We start from the raw sequence: 23,901 nt of genomic DNA, 5'->3' as shown, positions 1-23,901 counted from the left end.
AAGTTTGAAGAGCAACTGTACTTTGAAAAATGACTGTATAAACGGCACCTTGGGGTTTCATGTTTATTGTCTCTCAGTGTTTCCTTATCAAGCTTTGATCAGTTTACAAGTACAAAGATGCATTTGTTTGTTATAATTTTCAGCCCTGTGAATTTGCCTTGGGAGGTGAAAGTCAAGATGGGTTTTTTCCTTCTTTTTTCCTTCTTGGTACATCAACAATAGTAAAGAGGGCATAATTAGGCCTGCAGGATCTTGATTACTGAGGCCAATATCCAAGAGAGAAATAACCTGATGTGATTTTCTTATCCCAGGGGGAGTTTACAGCACTGACAATTAGAAAAATAGATATATATTTTATGTACAAATTGAACTGATTAGCTATGAAATTATTGCAAGTCTATAATCTTGTAATCCCATTCTACCATTTTACAAGTCATAGGCCCCAGTCCTGCAAATGCTTACAGACATGCTTAACTTTACACACAAGTAGTCCCACTGAAATTAATGGGGCTACTCAAGTGTGTAAAGTCAAACTTGTGGGTAAGTATTTGAAGGATTGGGTTCTTGTCTTTAGTTCTGAAAGGAATCTGGGGCGTTCTAAATTTACTATGGTTTATAAAAATAAATCACCAGAGATGTCATGAGTATTTGTAAGTCCATTCAGCTCTGAAAATGCTCTTGCAATGAAATATTCATTATTAAAACATTTTGGTTGCTGAGTATAAAATAAATGCCATCAGGCAGTGTGTACCTTAAGACCTCTAAGTAACTGGTAGATGAGAAACTGTATATGGTCATCTGTTAGCTTCTGGCACTTTACAATGTTATTCAAGTCAGCACCCATTAAATTTGTCACAAGATACCTGTAAAAATAAAATAACTTATTTATGACAAGCAGCAGGTAAATCTAATTTGTTTAATTTCATACTAATTACTCACTCCCGTGCATATTCCTTCTCCATCCATCAATCATGAGATAAAAATCCCCTCCTTCCCAAAATTAGGAGTTTAATAACCTGCCAAGCTAAGAAAAGATCCTTACAGTCCATAAGACATTTAATGTCTTTTTGCCAGACAAGTTTGTACAAACTCAGTAAGTTGGGCAATTTAAGAAAAAAATATCATATAACAATGGCAGTTCATAGCCATAGGTATGTGGTCAGTGTATTCTCACTGCAAATGTAGCAAGCCAAACAATGATCATAGAACAAGAGAACTGTTGGCCAGGAAAGACCACACTGAATCTATCTGGGTTCCCATCTGTTCCCACTGAAATCAAAGGCAAATCTCCCATAAAAACGTCAGGCCTGGTTTTGCTTGTAAGGCTCCTGCTACAACATAGATTCCCTTCAATGAGCAAAGATGGACAAAATTTGAGTCCCTTGGGAAATTCTGATATTTTGAAATTAGTTTTCATCCTAAATTGGGATGAAAAGTCCAAATTCACAGAATGGAAAATTCTGAAAAATTTCTATTTGGAAATATCAGAATGTTTGATTCTGTATTTTTGACTGAAACAAAAACATTTTGACATTCCTGAATCAAACGTTTCATTTTGGTTTGTCAACCAAGATTGAAGTATTTTGTTTTGACTCTGTTCAACATTGAAATGTGTCCACTTGAATAACTATGGTGCCTCATGGGAACTGTAACTCAGGTACCTCATGCCCTTATCACATGAGTAATCCCATGAATGGAGAGAGCAAGGGTTATGTGATCAGACCCCAAACATCCAGGCTGATACTTATAAATGACTACGTTTTAAAAACAAACATTTGAAAATCAGTTTTTTATTTATTGGCACTTCAAGCGTTCAAAGCATTCTATCAACTTTAAACCAACTAATTTACCGGCTCTGTCTTAGATTCTAGATTCTGAGAGTGTAATCCTGGCCCCGTTGACATCAATGGGAGTTTTGCCATTGACGTCAATAAAGTCAGAATTTCACCCAGTGTTTCTCCTAAAAGACTGAGGGCCTGATTTTTCTCTCACTTGCTCCTGATTTACACTGGAGTAACTCCACTAACGTTAATGAAGCTGCACTAGTGTAAAACTAATACTAGATGAGATGAGAATCAGGCCAAGAGATGACATCACCCACTGCAGAATATTTTCCTGCATTCCTTACATGGCTGACGTCACACATACTGGCTAGAATAAACACTCCACATCCAAAATGAGGTTAAGGTGATCAGACCACAAATTTAGTGGGACATACAGAAGATCAAATCACGTGCCAGGTACAGTAATAGAGTCCCTGCAATCTATTAAGTACCATGCCCTAAGGCCTTTGGGCAGAATCCCCTTCCCGTTTTTTGAAAAGGGGACCAAAGGCACATTAGTCTCTCAAAGCTCATTTTGGCTGTAGTTAGAACAGAAAACTGTGTATCTGTTTTCCAGCAACACTGCAGCATCTATCTTCATATCTTACCAATTAGTCACACTGATGTTAAATTTTACTTACACTTCATTAAAATTTTCTATTGAAGTTGCTGGTGTAAAAACATCTAGTAATCCTATAACCTGAAACAGAAAAGGGGATCTCCTTTTTATTTCAGAAATTCATGAGATAACACATCATTTACGCTAGCTGTCCTTAGAATCCCTGGAATTATGCATATGAACAACATGATTTCACCGGAATATTTAACAAAACCAGCATAGTAGTTGGATGAACCTGAATGGAGATGACTGGTTTTTTGTTTTGTTTTTGCCTCGAGAAGAAAAATGATCTCTCAGGGCAAACCAAAATTATATTACTTTATGAAAAAATGGAACAAGACTTCAGACAATCTAAAGTCAAGAAGGAAGAGACCTAATCTCCCATTTGTATGAACAAAATTGTATAGAACAAGTAGTGTATGATTTTGATTTGCTTCTGTTGTACTTAAAGCTAAGTAATGCTTTACATGTTTTCTTGTAACCACGTTTACTGAAATAATTGTAACCTCCCTCCAGCATACTTTTCAATCTACTGTAACACCACTTCTCAACTATGAGTATTGAGTAATTTCCTCTCAGAGGCAGGATTCATTTTCATTTTAGTTTAAGTCTGGGAAATTAACAGCATTCAGACCCCAATTCAGCAAGGTACTTAAGCGTCTGCCTAACTTTTAGTAAATTGGCAGTCCCATTGAAATTGATGTGACTAGGTTTAAAGTTAGACACATGCTAAGTACCTTGCTGAATCAGGGCCATAAATCCTAGCAGCCTGCACCCAGGTCAAAGACCAAACCCAGTCTTCTGATAAGTATGTTATATTCCCATTAACTTCAGTGAGAGCTCTATGAGCATATATGAGAACAGAATCTGGCCTTAATTTCTCAGTAGAATCCCAAACTGACAAATGCAGATCTGAGTTTTATTTAGGTTCGATGCTTTACTCTGCCCTTCTCTACTAGTGTAACAACACACTTTCAACAAAAGACAATTTGTTAGTGTCTATTAATACCCATTGACTTCAATGGAATTAGGATCAATCCCTGGAACAGCAACTATTTCTTGGAAAGGCAGGGATCACGTATACTTTACCAATATAAGCGTAGGTAAAGTAAGTTAAACTTTGGTTTATAAACTTTCATTTATAGAAACAGAATGCAAAGTACAAACTCTTCACTTACATTTTCATGTTTCATGTGCTTAAGCAACCTAAGCTCTCGATAGGTCCTTCTTGCGTGAATAAGTGACTGAAAAGGTCTTGAAAGCTTTTTTACTGCCACCTTCTGTCTTGTTTTGGTATCATAAGTTGAACTAAGAGAAAATTTAAAAAAATTAAAAAACATGATCTACCCTGGCATTGCTAGGCAAGGCCTCATGATATAACAGTCCAAAGACAACGTGAGAAAGTTTGGGTTTATGATTCTATTTCCTCCTGCTTTATCACCTGAAAGCGATCTCTGGGAGAGCTATTTCGAGACAACCTCCAATATTCAAAGATAGTTCTCTTGCAATCTTCCTAACAAATTGCCAACTCCTAATGATATTGTTCATCCCTAGGTATTACCCTGTCCACATCTGGCATGGAAAATAACCAGAGAATTAGCTTCATTAATTTTGCTTTCCAACTCCTGCCCAAACTCAAGGCGCTCTCAGGGAATATAAGGATTTGAACTCAAGCCCTTAGTGAACAGACTGGAGCCTTTAGTAATTATAGGGATGCCGCCACACTGTCTAGCAAATATTAATTATGCCTAGCGAGCATTTGCATGGTATATGACATCTTCACAAATCTACTGACACCAGATTAAAATTTCAAAATAGCCACTGTCAGACTATAAAAGTTGCCTCAGGAACCACTACTAACAAACAAATCACCAGTATAAATGAATTTACATGGAATTAAGGCTCCAATCCCACAAACATTTAAGCGTGCACTCAATTTTACACATTTGAGCAACCCACAGTCTTCAGCGGGAGTACTCAGATACATAGAGTTAAGCATGTATGTAACCATTTGAAGGAATAGGGACTTAATTTTCAACACAGTAGCAAGTCTATATAACCAATAGCAAGCCCCAAACAAATACTGCTCATTGTTGCGAATGAGGGAAAAATTGGTTCATTTACACTTTATCTCCTGACAATGCATAGGACATTTGAAAACTATTTGTTTGGTTAATCAATAATCAAACTCTACCTCCCCTATTTAATACCATCTCTGCATTTTTACTTTCCCCTTAAAATAAATTCAGTTCAGCTAAGAAAACTGTGAAGTTGCCTACTGAAAGTGTTGATAACACAATCTGCAGTTGCTGGAGACAGCATGATCATAAAGAGATAATCTTTAACACATTATTTTACAGGAATCCTTTCACTGAGTAACAAATCTAGTTGAAAATTCAATAACAATAGTATGTGTAAGAGTGAGATGGCAACGGTTAGGAGTCACGCTATATATTTTAATGGCTCCCAAAATTGTGCTCAGAGCTCCTGCATAATGACATAAGTTTTGCCATAAGTAGTTCACAAACTAATGCCCGGTTCCTGTACTCCATGTGGATGGAGCTCCACATTTGCATGGCACCTCACTGAACTGAATGGAGCTCCATGTGGAGCGGAGGTCTACTCATCTGAAGCCCGTCGCAGGATCAAGACCTCTTTTCTGACTAGACGCAAAAAAAAGGGGCAAACAAGACAATGGGGAAAAGTAAAGGAGGAAGAACCAGGGCAACATCAGTAAGATTGTTAGTCTCTAAGGTGCCACAAGTACTCCTTTTCATTATACAACTAGTTATCTTAGATTACATGGAAACTCAGCAAAGGCCAATGCAAAGCAGGATGGAGCAATGAATTTGTTTTTAATTATAGTTACACTGAAAGAGGAAGTAGACTTAATCAGCAAGTTTTTTGTAGGGATCAGCAAAGAAGTGAGTCAATCATGAGATGAATGAAACAAATAAGTGATTATTTAGTCAGATAGTTTGTAAGCATCACAGAACTGGATCTTCAAGAGGGATTTAAGGGTGGAGAGGGTAGTGGCTCTGTAGAGCACTCCGGAAAAGAGACTCCATGAGTAAAGGGAAGAAAGCACAGGCAGTTGCAGGAAAAGGCTGGCATCTCCGGTGAGGAGGCGCAGGCAGAGTGATATGATAAGAGACTTGGCCTGACAAGTTGGGAGGAGGCAGAGTTATGTAAGACATGATAGTGATAAGGAGACACAATCTGATGTGATGCTTGAGCAAGCAGAGGGGTTCAGACATGGGCTGGTGTGATCAGAAGTACAGGCAAAGAAGGTGATTTTAGTGGCTATGTTTTTCATGACTGGAAAAGGGGATGATGTGGATAGGAGTAAGTCATAAGAGAAATATGTAGCCACATGTCTCATTAGCATGATGAGGACTAGACCTAAATCCTAGGGTGAAATCCTGACCCCACTGAAGTCAATGAATGAAATCTATTGATTTCAGTGGGGCCAATATTTCACCCCATGTCTCCTCAGGAATACCTATTCTTCACTTACATTCTAGCTCTTTTAAACTTGGCACATTTGTGAGGAAGAAAATGGATACACAGGTGGCTTAACGCTTACTACCGTTTACTGCAGAGCACTGCCTAGCAAGTAACTAACCTTATTTGTGCCAATGCATATACCTCCACTCATACTTTCGCTGGCACCCGAAAGCCTTGCAGAACCTGGGTGCTCTCTACAAGGACTTAGGAAGACCCATCATTCTGATAAACATCTTCTCCCCCACTTCAGTTCAATTGTGGGATTCAGTAGCTTGATAAACACTCAACTTAGTGATGGATTGCTTTCTACCATTTGAATGAGTCAGAGCTTTCAGATAGTATAAATCATTGCTTTTTAGCCTCAGCAGTTCTTAAACCAGCAGGTGCTTAGACCAGATTGGAACAGAATGAGGGAGAAAAAGCAAGTAGCAACCGGTGTTGTGGGACTTTTAAAGCGAAACTGTGCATATAAAATTAATGCCCATGATACTCAGCTGGTTTAAATTGGCACAGCTCCTGTACAGCCAGTGGACTGCACCAAGTGATGATCTGGTCCATTATATTTTTGAAGTGTTTCTCTCACTTGTCTCACCAGCCCCCCCATCCACGTTGGATATTAAAACTGAAATTTGTGAATCTAGTTTCCTTTCCACCATTTATGCTCTTCACTGTTTGCATTTCATTCACCTTGGACCATGAAAATAAACTATTCAATTTTGTTACTGCGTATTTTTAGTTTCACTTTCTGGTTCTCAAATGTTAGTAGGCTGCCCTGGTGTTCAGACTGCAAACACTGCTGGGAAATATTTCTTTAAATGGGCTTTTCCCCACAGAAATTCAAAAGCATTAATTTATTGAAAACATTGTCATTGATGTTATTTTTATAAAAGCTAACTCTGGGACCTTAAATTATTTTAGCAGTGTCCCTTTCAGATGTGATCTCAGTCAACCCAGAACTCTCAGTGGTTATAGGTATTTATTTGCTATCTGGAAGTGGTCAAGAGATATCCAGTTGAGCAATAGTGTTGTTTTGGCACTGTTCAAAACCATCTGCTCAGTGTAATTTTAAATCACTGCTTAATTTAAGGAGACTGTTTCAGTGTTGCTTACTCTCGTGATATTTAGTGCTTTTCTGAAAGCCCCAGCTGCTTAAATCAAGAGATCATGTGAGACTCTGAGCTTTCACTTCCTAAAAGAAGTAACTTTCCAGACATCATGGTTGCCGAGAAAAGCAATAACACATGAAGCAAGAGTAGCTGAATGAAGAGTAGCTCAGAAACCAAAAGTCAAATGAAAAGAACGCAAAATGTAATATTTTAAAACAATCTCATGATTTTCAAACCAATTTCATGATTTTGGAATCCTGACTCATGATTTTGGAATACTTGGGATTGGCAATACAGCTGTTTATAAATAAAAAGTGTGGTTTATGTGGTTTATGCTTATGAATTGCATGACATAGTAAAAAATAATTACATGATCATTTTGAATTCTTGGTTTCTTTCAGTGTGCTTCTGAATCAGTTCAGAAGAAACTAATGATTTTATTTTATAGCATTTGCTTATACACATTTACCATTCCCAATCATGAAATTTGGTTTCTGTACAGTTGTGATGAATGTTGATTATTTTACTCATGTTATGCCATAGAGGTGAGTGAAAATGACAATGTGTTTAGTTTTTATAAAAAAAACTCCTGCTAAATAAAGAAGATATCACAAAGTTTACAAACATCAGTGTCTTGGAAAGGACCCAGAAGAGACTGCTCTTAAAGCAGCCACTGTTTACCGAATTATGGAGCGTAGTCTTGGGAAAGAGCACATACGCCATCAATCCAACCACAAGGAAATGTGCCATAAGAGCAATTGGCAGCATGGCAGAATCAGGAGGGGGCTATGTTGCATTCCCAATGTAAAGAAGTGAGCATTTCCCATTGTCAGCTTTGGATAAGCAGTGCCAACAAACAAGATAAACTAACACAGGGAACTGAAATATTCCCTTCATCTCTCATCCCCAAACAAATGCTTTATTATTTTATGGCAGTTCAAGGAAGTTAGTGAATGCAACTTTCAGAGAGCCACATTTACCCTACAAAGCTTCTTTGTCTACTAGGAAACACACAATTAGGTACAGGTACATGCATAAGAATAAATCTATAAAAAATATGAAAGGTAGCAAGACAAAAGGAGAGAGGATGAGTAATAGTCTTCAGCGAAACAACATACTAATCTCACCCCATGGCACAGGGGGCTTGCCAGTGAAGCGTTTGGGCTTGACGGTGCATTACCAGAGCTGGCACTTGTCAGACCCAGCAGGGTCTGGGCTCTGACTCCCTGTCCCCTGCGCGGGCAGCGGGGGACCAACCTGCTGCCCAGCTCTGCCTTGAAGCTAAATGAAGACCCTCAGAGTCCTGAGGCCTGGCTCTCCCTGCCACGGGGGTGGCTGCAGGGAGCTGGACCCTAGGGCGGGAAGCAGCAGCTCCCCCCAGACATGGAGAATGCAAACGACTCTGCAGCTCCATCTAAAGCAGAATGAGCCACATCCCTGCCTAGGAACAACCCTTACTTCACCCTACAAATGGTGATGCGATATATTATGGTTTTGCAATGCAGTATCACTTGAATATTGTTCCTACATGCCTTATGTAATGCTCACAAGGTTTGTAAGAACTTCAGCTTTGCTTTAACTCCAGCACAACTAGTGTCAATTATTTAAGATGAATTTACAGCTAGCACCTGAATGCCAAAGCAGCAAACAGCTATTATGTTAACTTACATTGCATATATGGTATTAAACATATCATAAAATTGCACATATCTGCTTCTTATTTTTCTATTTAGTCATGTCTCCTTAGTTTACTGGCAAAGAAACCTAGTTCTTAACTACAAACATTAACCAATGTCAATATAAATCTATTACCAACACAATTTATAAAATAAAAATAATCAATATACTAACTATACTCAATCTTTGGGCTACCGGGAAGATTTAGTCTAATCTTTGTCTTTTAGACCTCCATCCTGCAAACACTTACGCATATGAGTAACTTTACACATGATTAGTCACACTAAAGACTTTTTTGGGGGAACGGTTATGACATGACTGAAGTCATTGGGACTAATTACATGTAAAGTTACTCATGTGTGTAAATGTATGCTGGGTTAGAGCTTTGGAATGGTTAGCTCTGTTACTGCAGGGACCATGTGGTATTTGTATCTTATACAGCTTTTGAAAAGGCTGCCAGTGCTTAAATAATAAAGATCTGTCACCGTTGCAAAGCTAATATACTATTGAAGATCAAGCTGCATTTTATTCTACCTTTCATCAAAAAAGAAAACTGTCAGGTAGCTATAGATTATGGAATACGAAACTATAATTAAAACTGTCAGCTTCTAAATTTACTTTTTTTTCTTTTTAAAATAATGCCATCAAGATGCATGCATAAACCCAAGCAAGCATGATCTCATTTACATTACCAATATCCTTCTTTTCCCTAAGTCCTCCCATATCTTGTTCGCTCTCTCCATAATGGTAAAAATTTCCAGAGGCAGGACTTGGGCTCCTAAGTCACTTTTGAAAATCCCACATTTAGGCCATAAATACAGACTTAAGAATCTAGAAAATGTTGGTCATTATGCCTAAATTTAGCCCCTGATCTTGCAAAGAGCGACATGCAGCGAGCCAGGTGTTAGATCTTAAAGGTCTTTGGGACAAGGGACCCTGTTTTACTCTATTTGTAAATTGCCATGCTCATTTTGGCATTGGATAAACAAGTAACAATGTTATTAATAGTTACAATGCTGGAAACTCAAAGGAAGCTGTTCAATTTCCAAAAGCAGATTGAATTAACTGTACTCTGCCAAAAAAGTGCTCATTTTTGGTATTTGTCTTTACTGAAGGTTGTAGTTCCCCAGAGCATAATTTTTATAGTTACTTTTTTCACCAGAACTCCAGAGGGTCCTGCTATAAGCACTACGGAGCCACCCCTGTTTCAGTGATCCTCCCCTCCCACCCAGATCCTTGCAACCGTACAACTTGGTTGTCTCCTTCCCCTCCATGGGAAAAGCACTCTGTCTGTCTGGTATCAGCACCAGGGAACCAATTCTGTCCCAATCCCCCCACCCAAGTACTGGCGCAGCATTTTTCAGACTCTCCTTTTTTCCTCCTTGGAATCATTGTCCATCTGCTGCTCACCCATGGCTCTCATCACACCCTTGGTGCATCATACCATCCATCCATCTCCTTCTCCTCCTCCCGCTTCCTTCCCCTCACTGGTTCCTTGTTACTCTCTCCCTCTACATGCTCCTCTTCATCCCGATCTCTCCACTCTTCCTACCAGCACAAATCCAGATCCCACATCCACACCCTACTCTGCCTTCTCCTCCTCACCTCTGGTGACATTTTCCCCAGCCCTGGGCCTCCCTCTTTCCCCACCCTCTCCACCTCCTACTCTCATTTCTGCCACCACTGCTGCCCTTCTTGTGTCCCCATTTGTAACCTCGTGCCCATCCTCCTCCTTCTCCTCTGCCTCTCTCTGGAACACCCACTCCATCTCTAAAAAAATTCCCAGCCATCTCCAACCTCTTCATATCTTGCTTTTTCCAGCTCCTGGCTCTCACAGAGACCTGGAGCCCCTCAACTTATAGAGGCCTCTTCTTCTCCCATTCCCACGATGAATCAGCCCAAGTTGGGGGTGTTGGACTTCTCTTCTCCCTCTCCTGCTGCTTCCCACCTCTTCCTCTTTTGACCAGCCTGCCCACCTTTTCTCCTCTTTTGACCAGCACTGCATCCAACTCTCCTCTTCTTTGCCTCTCAATGTTTCTGTCACTTATTGCCCACTGACTCTTCCCCATCAGCCTTCCTCTCTTTGACTCTTGGCTCTGTCTTCCACCACTCAGTCTTCTTTTGTTCAACATCTTTATTAATGATTGGAATGATGGGATGCACCCTCAGCAAGTTCGCGGATGACACTAAACTGGGGGGAGAGGTAGATATGCTGGAGGGTAGGGATTGGGTCCAGAGTGACCTAGACAAATTGGAGGATTGGGCCAAAAGAAATCTGATGAGGTTCAACAAGGACAAGTGCAGAGTCCTGCACTTAGGATGGAAGAATCTCATGCATTGCTACAGGCGGGGGACAGACTGGCTAAAAAGCAGTTCTGCAGAAAAGGACCTGGGGATTACAGTGGATGAAAAGATGGATATGAGTCAACAGTGTGCTCTTGCTGCCAAGAAGGCTAACGGCATAATGGGCTGTATTAGTAGGAGCATTGCCAGCAGATCAAGGGAAGTGGTTATTCCCCTCTATTTGGCACTGGTCAGGCCACATCTGGAGTATTGTGTCCAATTTTGTACCCCCCACTACAGAAAGGATGTGGACAAATTGGAGAGAGTCCAGCAGAGGACAATGAAAATTATTAGGGGGCTGGGACACATGACTTATGAGGAGAGGCTGAGAGAACTGGGCTTATTTAGTCTGCAGAAGAGAAAAGAGTGAGGGGGGACTTGATTGTGGCCATCAACTCCCTAAAGGGGGGCTCCAAAGAAGATGGAGCTAGGCTGCTCTCAGTGGTGGCAGATGACAGAACAAGGAGCAATTGTCTTAAGTAGCAGTGGGGGAGATCTAGGTTGGATATTAGGAAAAGCTATTTCCCTAGGAGGGTGGTGAAGCACTGGAATGGGTTACTTAGGGAGGTGATGGAATCTCCATCCTTGGAGGTTTTTAAGGCCTGGCTTGACAAAGCCCTGGCTGGGATGATTTAGTTGGGGTTGGTCCAGTTTTGAGCAGGGGATTGGACTAGATGACCTCCTGAGGTCTCTTCCAACCCTAATCTTCTATGATTCTATACTCATCCCTGGTGACTTGAAGTTTCATGCAGATGACCCATTCGACCCCTTAGCTGCATGTTTCCTTGTCATCACCTCTTCATTTGACTGGCAGCCCTTGTTCAACTCTCTCTGTTGCCACTCACCAAAAGAGCATTCACTGGACTTGGTCTTCACCAAGCACTGCTCTCTCTCTGATCTTTCCCCCTCTCCAGTCATCACCTGGTCTCTTTCAGCATGACCTGTCAGTGCTCCTTCCCTCCCCCAACACTGTCACTTGACCATTCCGTGACTTCCAATTCATCAGCATTGATGACTTCTCATCTGTTCTCAGTTCTCTCTTGCCTGCCTTCTCTTCCCTTTCTTCCATCGATATGGTCGTTGATTCTCTCAATTCTTCACTCGCCTCCATCTTTTGCTTTTCCTTCCCATCACAAGCTTTGCCCCACCAACCCGTAGCTCTGGCTTGCCCCCCAAATCTGTTTCCTATGCTTCTACTCTTGTGCTACACGGCATCTCTGGTGGAAATCCTACATCCAGGCTGACTTCCTCCACTATGAATTTGTTCTCACCTCTTTCTGTTCTACCATATTCCTAGCTGCTTAATTGAATCCCATAGTCACAATCCCAGCTACCTTACTTGTCACCTTTGACTCGGTCCTCAAACCAGCTCTCCTGCACCTCCACTATTCTCTCTGCACAGGGTCTTACCAATTTCTTCCTAGAGAAAACTGACAAATACAATATGACTTTCTCTCAACACACCTTTCTCCTCTTTCCCACCTTCCCACCTACAAATTGCTCTTCTTCCATGGCGCAGATGCAGAAGTTCTCACGTGCTGTCCTTTTCTGACCGTTCCACTTGCCCCAGTGACCCCATCCAATTTCCTGATCTCCCTTGCACCCACTCTCATTCTCTTCCTTATTCTTTTCCTTCACCACTCATTCTCCCCTGGCTCCTTCCCCTCACACACAAGCCTCTGTCATCTTAAAAATTGTTTTTGTTTTTTTAATGGGGGAGACTAACATCAAACCTACTCTTGACCCACTTCCCTCTCCAACTACCACCCCATGTTCCTTCTCCCTTTAATTTCTAAGCTCTTGAAACATGCTGTTGGCAGTCGCTGTCTGGAGTTCCTCTCCTTGAATTCCATCCTTGACAGCCTCCAATCCAAATTCCAACCCTTGAACTCCACGAAAACTACTCTCAGTAGTCACCACTGACTTCTTCCTAGCCTAAGCTCAGAGCCAGTACTCCATCCTCATCCTCAACCTGCCAGCTGCCTTTGCAACAGTTGATCACACTCTTCTTTTTGAAATCTTGTCCTCCCTTGGCTTCCATTTTTCTGACCTCTATGGGTTCACCTCTTACTTCTTTAATCATTCCAGCATGTCCTTCAAAGGATCCTTCTCTTCCCCTTTCCAACTTTCTGTTGGGGATCCAAAGGACTCTGTCCTTTTACCTCTTTACTCCAGACCTGTCTCCTTCTGTCCAAACTAAAATCTCAGCTTCTCTCTCTGACATCTCCTTGTGGCTGTCTAACCATTAGTTCAAGCTCAATGAGGCTAAAACAGAGCTCCTAATCTCTTCCTGTCCCCTCCTTCCCTCCATGCTACCTCCTTTCTCGATCACTGTGGACAACACCACCATCCCGCCAGTCCATAACCTGAGCGTCTTCTTCGACTCAGACCATTCTCTAGATCCTCACACTCAAGCCATGTCTATGTCTTGTTAATTCTGTCTGCCTCTCTAAGATGCAACCTTTACGATCCATCCACACAGCTAGCACTCCCCTCCCGGTTCTCAGCATCTCACATCTCGATTACTGCAATATCGTTTATTCTGGCCTTGGCAATTGTAATCTTGCCCCACTCATATCCATTTGTAATGCTGCTGCAAAGATCATTTCCCTAGCCTATAGCTTAACCATGAAACACCTTTCTTTGCATCCCTCTGCTGGCTCTCCTTTCTCTAAAGCATCAGTCATAAGCCACTTGTCTTCACTTCCTGGCCCTTCACGGCTTATTCCCACCCTATTTATCATCTCTTATTAGCTACTGAGATGCTGACTTCCACCTCTGATCAACACATGATGCCAGCCTCCACAGCCCACTTGTTAAATTTTCAAACAAGCAACTTCATGCTTTCTTCCATGCTTCCTCACGTGCTTGGGAAGGAGCTCTCAGAAAAAATCTGAATAACTAATGCATTATCCTTCTTCAGACCCCTTCCTGAAACTCTCCTTTGCCATGATGCGTACAAAAAACATGACAACCGTTAGGATGCAGGTGTGCTGTGACCACCGCCCATCACGCTAACCAACATAGTCTCATTGTTTCCTTGTGCACCCTGTAAGTCTGTATCCATCCGCTGTCTTGTCCCATGTTTAGATTCCATGCTCTTTCGGGCAGGGACCATCGTTTTGTTCTGTGTTTGCACATTGTCTTGCACAGTGGGATCCTGGCTCATGACTAGGGGCTCCCAGGCTCTGTGGTAACAGAAATGAACAACAACAAAAGCTATAATTCAAGGTCCCCAAGCAATCAGAATTCAGCTGTGCTAGTGTCAAGATTCACCATGAAATGGTGGAGACTGAATGAGAGCAGGAGAGATTGTGTCAAAAACCCAAAATGGCAGAGCTGTCACAGAGCAGAAAGAAGGCAGACTCTGCTCGGTTCATTTTTCATCGTACCAGGATTGTTACTCAATTTCTACCACGAAACAGAAATGCAAACTCAAGGGAACAAATCAGTCTCGAGCCTGTCTCCTGGCAGGAGTCCTTCCATTTTCTCTACAAAATGTGTTAGAAAAAATCCAAATCCTCAGCAGTAAGTGTCCCTTTCCTGCCAAAAGAGATGGTTTTTGTATCTCCTTTGCCAGCCTTGCTTTGAAATCAGTCTACAACACCTATAAGTAAGATCCATATCTTGCAATTCACGACAAAGCTTTGCGTAGTCATCTTCAGTGAGAATATTTATCCTCTTTAAAACAAAGACCTCATCAGAACCAATGTAGACGTCAGCAGAACCATAATTAGGACCAAGTTTAGCCTTGATGTAGGTTGTGCCCCTCCAATGAAGACAATGGAGATAACCCTCGCCCGGGCTGAATGTAGGCCCAAATCCTGCAAAGGGATTCCAATGAGTGCACCTTTCAGACTGTACAAAGCCCACTTCAGTCAACTACCTCTGCAAAAGCCCACTGGTGCAGATCTGATTTCAGAATCAGAGCCTTCGCCCTTGCAGACCCTTCAAGTCTTTGGCTTTCAAATATATCTATATACAAAAAGTGTATGTATTACTCTGAAGTACGATCACTTCTGTATTCTTTTAGCATTCAAATAAGCAGGCACTTTTACAAATGACACAAATTACAGAGGTGATGTTTTACTTAAAGTTTAGTGTTACTGTACATTTAGTGTTCCTGTACATTTACATACATTTAGTGTTACTGTAATTAATACTGTATTAATATTTCCATTAGAAATAGATATTTGCCGCGGTTTAAAACTACCATAAAAAGGTGCTGTGGGCTAAAAGTCCTCAAATAAGATCTTAACTCAGGAGTGATTCTATTTTTAGCCAAAGGTGATTTACAGTCTAACAATTTAGTATAATTTTCAAAAATACCAACAACCTCCCCCGCTCCTCCCCAAACACTACTTAATGGTCTCCGAAGCAGTTTTGGTGCTCTTAACACTAAGACAATTTATGAAATGAGTTTGGTAAGCAATTACTTTATAATTTAGGCTCCAGTCACGCAGTTCACTGCACCCCCAAGCTGATTTTAAAGTAGAATCACAGGATCAGGACCTTAAACTTTAGAAGTTGGGAGCCTTAATCCTATTGCTTCACCTTCCTTCCAATGCCTCAAAACAAAGTAAGACCCAGTTCAGGAAAGGATCTCTTTTCAGGATAGTATGTAAGCTTAACTTTAAGCAAATGCTTATGTTTCATTACAGTCAATCAGACTTAAGCATGTGCGTCAGTGCTTTTCTGAATCAGGGCATATTTTATTATAGTCTGTGGAGAATGAAAAAGTTATGTGTATTTTTTAAAACAAAAATATGCACCTCAGTTACCAGTGTGATATTATCCTGCCTAAATATGTAGAGTTAAATCAAAGGAGATCGTAAGAAGGAAACCAACAGGAAATGAAACAATGGCTAAAATAAGGTGCTATCATAAAGAATATCAAGGGTCCTTGAGGAAACAACAGCGAAGCTATTGATTGGGGAATAGCTGCCTGGCTCCAGCTAGTCTGGCAAGGTGTACTTTTCCCAGGCCTGCACCTAGGACCCAAAGGGAAAGCTAAAACTTTAAACATGCTGACCTAAAAGGGAGGGGTGGGAGAAGTGTGGGTGGTAAGCATGCTGACAAGGAGACCCACTAGGGGAGACAGTCATAAAGAGCATGCTGCAGAAGGCAGTCTGTGCCTGTACCATATAGAGATGGGTTAACTGGGCAGAGGAGAGCTTACAAAAGCTGGCAAGGAAAGATTAAGATATAGGTATGGGGAAATATGCATATAGACTTTGTCACGTTTACTGTTTGCGCTGCATGCTGTGTACCCTTTGAGTGAATAAATAATGCTTTATTGTGAAGAAGCTGTTTTTAAGTCACTTTAATCAGCCGCTGTCTCAGGCTCCTGGGGGAAAAGTTTTACAGGTGGCAAACTCAGTTGGGCCTGCTGGGTTAACAAGGTTGGGAAATAAGGTGGGGCTGCACCCCAGACTTCAAGTCTAAAGGCATGTCTGCACTGCACTCCACTAGTGTCAGCATGCAGGGCATGGGCACATGCCACAGTAAAGAGCCAGCTGTATCCACACTGCGTGTGTAGCTACCCACAGCAGTGAAAGGCTCTGGAGCTGTCAGAACCTTTTCCCGCTGCCTCCCAGTGGTGGGGTGTACCTGGCCTTCGCAGCTCCCTACAGGAGGCCCCGCAGGCCTACTACACCCCACCCCTGGCATCAGCAATGTGGGAGAAACAGCAGCAAAGGTGGATTCTCCAAGCCTGCCTAGAGAGGCCTCTTTGGAGCAGTCACTTTGGAAACCACAGAAACCTGGTTCTCCAAAGGTTAGAGGGACTAGCAACAGCCAATCTGGGTCTGGCTGGCCTAGACAGAAGGAGCTACCTGGTCTTAGCTGCTCTCTGGGCAAAGGAGCCTAACAATCAGACAGACTTTATGGCTGAACTTACTTAGCTGGGATTGCAGAGAGAGAAGGACCTGAGCACACTGGCCCTGGGATAGGGCTGGAGATAAAAGGGGCCTAGTAGGATGAGGCCCAGGGAAATAGCACCAAAGGACTGAAGTCCGCAGTACATGGCTGCTGTGTACAGGGTCCCTGGACTGGAACCCAGAGTAGTGGGTGTGCCCAGATTCCCATACCAGACAGGTAAAGTAGTGTAAGCCCCAAGAAGGAGACAGGGCTTATTTGGGAGCCCGCACAATGGGCTGAATTTAAAGGGGCCAGAGCTGGTGCTGAAGATCCTATTGAGGGCAAATAGACTGTTTATTTATTGGATTCTTTAGTACTCCAGAAGTGTTTCATTGGGACTTTGTGACTTGGCCAGAGGTTGGCTGGCAGCCTGCAGGAGGCGCCATGGGTGAGAACTGACTGTGGTACCACACCCAGCCACTTGGTAGCACTCAAGAAGTGAATGACCCTTTACTCTCCCGTTGCCAAAACTTTTCCTTGCTGCTGGAGCCTTTCCCTATGTGACGGGGAAGGCTCTGGCAGCTGGGGAGCCAGTGGGATATCACTCTGCTAAATATAGCTGTGTCGATGGGGCAGGCATGGCTTGGGCATGTAGACAGTCATGTAGTGTACATACCTTAGAGATTCAAGTGTGATTTTTACCCAACTCACCTAAGCAGCATCTTACCAGCTACACTGCCATTTAGCCCTGTGCTAGGGGGTGCATATAGAGTACACACGCTACATACAGACCTAGCACAAGTATAAATAGCAGTGTAGACAGCAAGGCACTGCTTTGGTGCCTCGAATAAAGACATGCTTGAATCCTGTGTGTATGTACCCTGCCAGGCTCTCTACTCACCCAAGCAGTGCCTCCCCATCCACACTGCTATTTTAACAGTGTAGTGGCCCATTGCCACAGGGAAAAGCTCTGGCAGTGGGGAAAGGCTCTGGCAACTGCTGCTAACAAGCCTTTCCCCACTGCTTCCCCTTGAAAGAGCCTTTCACTGCCATGTGTAGCTATACATCTCAGTGTAGATGCAGCCTGCTTTTTCCTACATGTTGCCACAAGAGGTATGCAGTGTAGATGTAGCCCAAGAGTGTTTGGAACATTGGGTTCCACCCTTGAAAAAGGTGAGGGAAGCCAGGCCAGTGAGTTGAGAAGTGCACTCGAATGGGATAAAAAGAATTGAAAACAAACTTGCTCTGTAATCATGACATAGTCCAATTTTATTTTATTCTTCCTAGAACAGAAACAAGATGCACTTCAGTACACTTTCCCATCCAAATAGGCAGATATTACAAAATGAACTTTGGGACACTGGGGAGGGGAGGATACAAAGTTAACAGAAAAAGTGTAGTTTAAATCCAAAATGGTTTTAAAACTCACAGAGTAGGGATGAAATCTTGGCCCCATTGAAGTCAGTGGAAGTTTTGCCACTGAGAAGTTAGAATTTAACCCTAGATGTTTAATGTGTATGCATTTCTTCAAGAAAGGGATCTGTACTAAGGATGCTAAAATGCATGATGGTGTCACAGTTACTCTAATTTATTTTTATTATGATATGAGTGGTTATAGTTAAAGGTTGCATAATAGTTTCTATTTTAATCTCTAGTTATCTGTCACATTCAGCTTCCTGAAACGTTCACTTTCTGGGCTGATATGTTTATGCTTGGTCTCTGCACAAAGAAATTTTGGGGGTAAGTTTAAAACTAAAACGTTTCAGTGATTTTTTTTCTTATTTTTATATATTCAAAAACAAGTTTTCCATTATATAAAAATCCTTGCAACTTTTTAGAAATGCAAACAAACCCAACTCTCCATGTTAAATGGCTGGGCCTTGAAAGTGGATATATGGCATCATGTAAACAGCCCTAAGTGAGAAGAAATGCCGTGGAGTATTACAGTGAAATTTGTTTTTTGAGTAAGTTATGATCCTTTGAAGTTTATGGGACCTACATACACCATATCTTATTTGTTTGTTTTTGTGCTAAGCTTAACGGACCTGATCCTGCACCTATCAAAGTCGATGATAGAACATCCACTGACTTCAATGGGTGAAGGCTAAAATGCAAAGTTCTCAGCTAAGGAAGACTGTGCAGCCTACATCTGCAGAGTTAACTGATGAAAATACAGCATAGGGGTGCAGTGCCTGAGGCAAGGACTCCACAGAAGTTCTTTGCTCTGAAGTCCAATGGGGTACTAGGCAGGGCTGCTATATGCTTTGTAAAGTTTGCAGGAATGAGCCCCACTCTGATGTATCTTCAGTGTGAGGAGACTAATCTCTGTGGGTCAGAGATTATATTTTGCATCTGGTACAACATCAAAGCACATTGCCAGCATTTAAATAAATACCTAGTGAAAGGGGCTGCAAAACATTTGTTTTATACCAAAATCATTTTGAGCTATAGGACCACAAAAATACCTGATCTCTCCCCACTTTATTTCTAACTCTACTTTAAAAACGTACACGTAGTCATACAAAATTTAATTCAAAAAAAGTCACTCCAAGGCTGAGAAGTTGTCTGATAGAATCTTCACTAACATGATTTAGCCCAACATATTGAATGCAACAATTACAACATTTTTTTACCCAAAAGTCCCTCAGATGCAAGTAACAAGTTACATTAAAAGGGGAAGATTTGCAGGAAACAGTTACCCTGAATGAGAAAGGAGGGGAACATCTTACTACGAATAAAGATTTATTCCAATACTGTTAAGAAACATATGATTCTATTAAAAACTTTGATCCTATTTCAAAGCCAGTGTTTGGATTTCAAGACTATGGCAGTTGCTTAAATGCAGTTGATTTCAACAAGACTTAAGCATGGTTTAAGTACTTTGCTGCATAGGGTTGGGATTAGTCATATAAAGGGGCAGAACACATTAGTCAAGAGAATGAATATGCTGGTTATCAACATATTACTGATTCCATTGTGGGGAAAACATTCAAAATATCACTGGATATTAAAATTATTGTACAATGTTTTTTTTTCTTTTCTTTTTACAGACCATGAATCCTTTTCTCACAATGATGGGCTTTTGTTCACATCTATAGTCTCACTGGGGTCAACCGGACTACTCATGGAACAACGTAATTCTTTGGTCCAAAAATGAATATTTTAGCAATTAGCCCTTACCACCACTTTCATTTCAGATGCACTTCCCTGCTTTCTCTCTCCTAATTTCTATGCTTTCCCATTTGTCAACAGCTAGGTATTCCTTAGCATCAGTGAGCGGGGAAAATAAGTAGAAGACATTGTAAATTCTACCACAGCTGAAAACAAACCAGCTGTGCAACATTTGAAACACCACATGTTTCGATTTCCTTTATTATGACTGAAAAGTTTTTGACATTACACTACAGATTTTTCTTAGAAATATTTGAGCTTAAGGAAAAAGGACAGAACAATCAGGTGCAATTAGAAAACTAAGAGGCTTGTTTTCCAACTGCAAACTTAACTTAGTTCTTAAACTAACAGAAAAAACCCGAATCCTCAGACTAAGAGCTACGGTTTAAATTACGGTTTAAACAACTTAGGAACAATGATATTCACAGAACTGTGCCCTTAGTTGGAAGGAAACGTACGAATGATTTTGTAGAAAAAGGAAAAACCTGAAATCTAGTCAATTCTAGAAAATGAGTTAAGAGAACTTCTAGGTACAACACCTGCCCTAAGATCCCCTGCCAATTATTTTGTGTGGTGTGTGTGTGTGCACGCGCGGAAGGGGGGGGGGTGTTAATCACATTTTCCTATTTTAAAAATGTTTCTCTCTCCCCTTATGTGAAAGACCCAAACAAAAAAATCCTCGGAAACTGACAATACAGAGAAAGAGTGAAACTAACCATTCAGAAGGTTTTGTCAAATGCACAAAACAAATCAATTGGAAACAAAATTGAGAACTTTTTTTTCATTAGTGTCTTTGATTATAGTCATGATAGGGGTTTCATTGTAAATAGTACGTAAAATAATTCAGATAGAGGTATGGTTTTTAAACTCACAGTGACTTTTTAAAGAGTTAGTTCTGAAAATGATTTGAAGTTTCTACAAATATAGTTAAATATGAATCAAATAGAAAAGTAGCTTGATCCTGCAGGACTGGAAGCACAAAGTAAACGAATTCTGTTTGATAGATAACTGAGCAATTATTAAAAATGGAAGTGTTTAATGGAAAGGACACATCATGGATCCCTGCACAATATTAATAGTTTACAGTCTTTGGGTCCCATTCTGCCATGACTTACAATTCGACTGAAGTTAGTGAGCAAAATTCTGTTCTCATTTACACCGATGTTGATCCAGAGCAACTCTACTGACTTCACTGATTTACACAGGCGTATCCAAGAACTGAATTTGGCCAAATGAGGCTGTATGGGGTATAAGAGAGAGCAGAATTTGACGTCATGTGCTTCTCCATATATCCTACTGATCACCTCAAATAATGTTTATCACTATATCATTCTACTTATTTCTTTGTTCTCCACTCCTCTGCTGGCACTCTGATTAACCTGTTTGCCAGGAATCACGTAACTCATAGAAACGAGGTATTATTTCAGACACAAATATGGAGCAAGTGAGTTGCAGGCAAGACAACAGGTCACACAATAACCCTAAAACAGGCATGACAGAATGCAATGAAGCTTCTCATAACATTAACAAGGAGAACTTTGATATTCATGCAAAAATCTCTCAGCACTAACACTCTTACTCTTCTCTGCCTGACTCTAAAGAAGCAGCCAGGTTTTATTTCTGATTCACAGAGACAATGACTCTGCAAGATTCCTGGTAGTGTTGCAATTTTCACTGAGCTAAAACTGCACATAAAATGAAGGCTTCCTCCTTGATAGATGGATGGACTCTGTAAACAAACTCCTCATTGTCTCCCTACACCTAAAAACAGGTTTAAATGAGCCTGGAGGTATTTTTAGGTGAAGGTCTGAGGTGATGTAACAGTGTTATATCAACTAGTGAGCAGGCTACTGAAGGGGTGGAAAAACAGGGGCTCTGGTGATTCACCCACCTAAAGTTTTGTTTAAAAAGAGCAATAGTAAGTTGTTTGAAAGGCAGCGCTAGTCACCTTCACCCCCTAAAATGAATGCACCAGATTCCCCTCACCCCACAGCAGTGTGAATAAAAGGGCCATCCTAGCAAACTTTAATTCATGCATGCTGCTCAGCAGTGAGGAAGGTCTTAAATCTAGTCTGGGGGAAGCCTCTTTTCAGTAGCCGGAATGACCCAGGTTACCCTTAGCAACCCATGAGGAATTCCAGAGCTCAACATTATTGTGAGAGCTTCAACTCCAGCTCTCCCTCCTCCTAACTCTAGTGGGGGGCGGGGAAGAGAAAAATCACACACACAGATCCTCTGTGTAGAATATATAGGTCAAGAGAGCCTACAGTATTAGGAGCTATAGCATACAATCATATAAAGAGCCTACGGGCCATAGGTGCTGGAACTGGGGGTTCTGCCCCACCCCGTGGCTGGAAGTGCTTTCCATCCTATATAAGGTTCAGAGTTTGGTTCAATGGCTCTCAGCACCCCCACCATACAAACTGCCCCTGCCTATGGCTACATTGCATCGGCGGCTACCCCGCATGGATCACACAGAGAAATCCCCCCCGCTGTTACACACCCGGCCCGATCCTGGGCGTATCACAAACACACCCCAGTGCCGGCCCTGCCAATACCAACCCGGGCCTAGCGGCTCCACATGCAAACGGCTTCCGGGCATTGTTTGCGCCCAGCCAGAAGGCTGGCAGCCGGGCAAACCTTGCCGGACGGGTCGGGGAGGGGGCTGGGGGGAGCAGGGAGCTGTCCCTCTGCCCGGGGGCCCGTCCTCTCCTGCCCGCGGCCCGCGGCTGGCACCTACCACACAGAGCCGTAGGCTCCGGAGCCCACCGGGGTCAGGTTCTGGTAGCGCTGGGGAACCTCCCACACGGTCTTGTTCAATTCCTGCTTGTAGAAGCCGCCTCGCTCGGACATTTTCCGGAGCAGCCGCAGCAGCGGCTCAGCAGCCAGCGCGCTCCAGCTGGAAAGAGCCGCCCGAGCCAGCACCGGGCGGGCACCGCCAGCGGGGGCTGGGGGAGGGACCAGGGGAGGGGAAAAGGGAGGGGTAGACGGCAGGAGGAGGAGAGTAGAGAAGAGAGAGGCAGAGGCAGAGGCAGAGAGAGGCAGAGGCGGCGGCGGCGGGGGGGGGAAGCACCTAGAAAGGTAGCCAGAAATGCAAGCCCAGGCCCAGTGTCACAGTATCTCCCCCCCGACACACACACACATAGTGTGACAGCAAGGGGCAGGGCAGCATTACTCCCCCTGACCCTGGCACAACCCACGGACACAGCTGATCATTTCAGAAAACAAAGCAGGGAGGGTGGGGGAAAGCCGGGCTGAGCCTGGAAGAGCCAGGGCACCCCCCACCCCACCTCTTCCAGTTCAGCATGGACACGAGAGAGAAAAGACGGATCTGCTCACGCAGTTTTGCCAAATCAGCTGTTCACGTGTATGAGTATATTATTGGGGCTAGTGTACATTCACTGACACGCTAGGAAGCTGTTCCACAGCCTAACCGATCTGGCTAGCAGCAGGTTTTACCTTGTTGCCAGCTCTAGCGATTTGATCGTGAATCTCATGATAAATAGTATTTTTCTTGAAGCCCCAGCGCCTGGACTCGTTTGATTATCTTAGACTTTCAGCTTCCATTTACGGAACTAAGTTTCTAACCCCCAGGGTTAAAATGAAAAGCTTGAAAAACACATCCTGTAAAGGCTCAAAAGCCACAAAGCAAATAAAAAGAACCCCAAATTTATTTTTTGTTACTATCTCATGATTTTTGAAGGCAGGAAGTTGGCAAAATGGCAATATTCACCCTATATTTACCCATCCTATAGATACTTCCCATTACTTCTTACACCCCCTGTGTGGCTCTAAA

General features: G+C 42.2%; 1 protein-coding gene across 6 annotated transcripts in view; it reads right to left on the bottom strand.

Moving 5' to 3' along the window:
* MAPK11 (mitogen-activated protein kinase 11) overlaps window positions 1-23,214 on the bottom strand; it is a 48,901-nt gene extending 25,687 nt beyond the window's left edge. The window contains exons 1-5 of one of the 6 annotated variants that reach the window (XM_037889004.2): window positions 22,846-22,974; window positions 21,221-21,343; window positions 3,621-3,750; window positions 2,465-2,523; window positions 752-863 (exon numbers count right to left, since the gene is read on the bottom strand). In XM_037889004.2, the coding sequence (XP_037744932.1) occupies window positions 752-863; window positions 2,465-2,523; window positions 3,621-3,750; window positions 21,221-21,258 (339 nt within the window). In that variant the 5' untranslated portion in view covers window positions 21,259-21,343; window positions 22,846-22,974. Of the gene's footprint in view, window positions 1-751; window positions 864-2,464; window positions 2,524-3,620; window positions 3,751-14,123; window positions 14,264-21,220; window positions 21,344-22,845 lie in introns of those variants that run through there. The other 5 variants (XM_037889006.2, XM_037889001.2, XM_037889003.2 and 2 more) reach the window with 5 other exon arrangements.
* Window positions 23,215-23,901: the final 687 nt, after the last annotated feature.

This window comes from Chelonia mydas, chromosome 1 (genome assembly GCF_015237465.2).
Source record: "Chelonia mydas isolate rCheMyd1 chromosome 1, rCheMyd1.pri.v2, whole genome shotgun sequence".
Taxonomy (NCBI): domain Eukaryota; kingdom Metazoa; phylum Chordata; order Testudines; family Cheloniidae; genus Chelonia; species Chelonia mydas.
The sequence above is the reverse complement of the archived record's forward strand: the minus strand, read 5'-3'. Positions and strand labels throughout refer to the sequence as shown.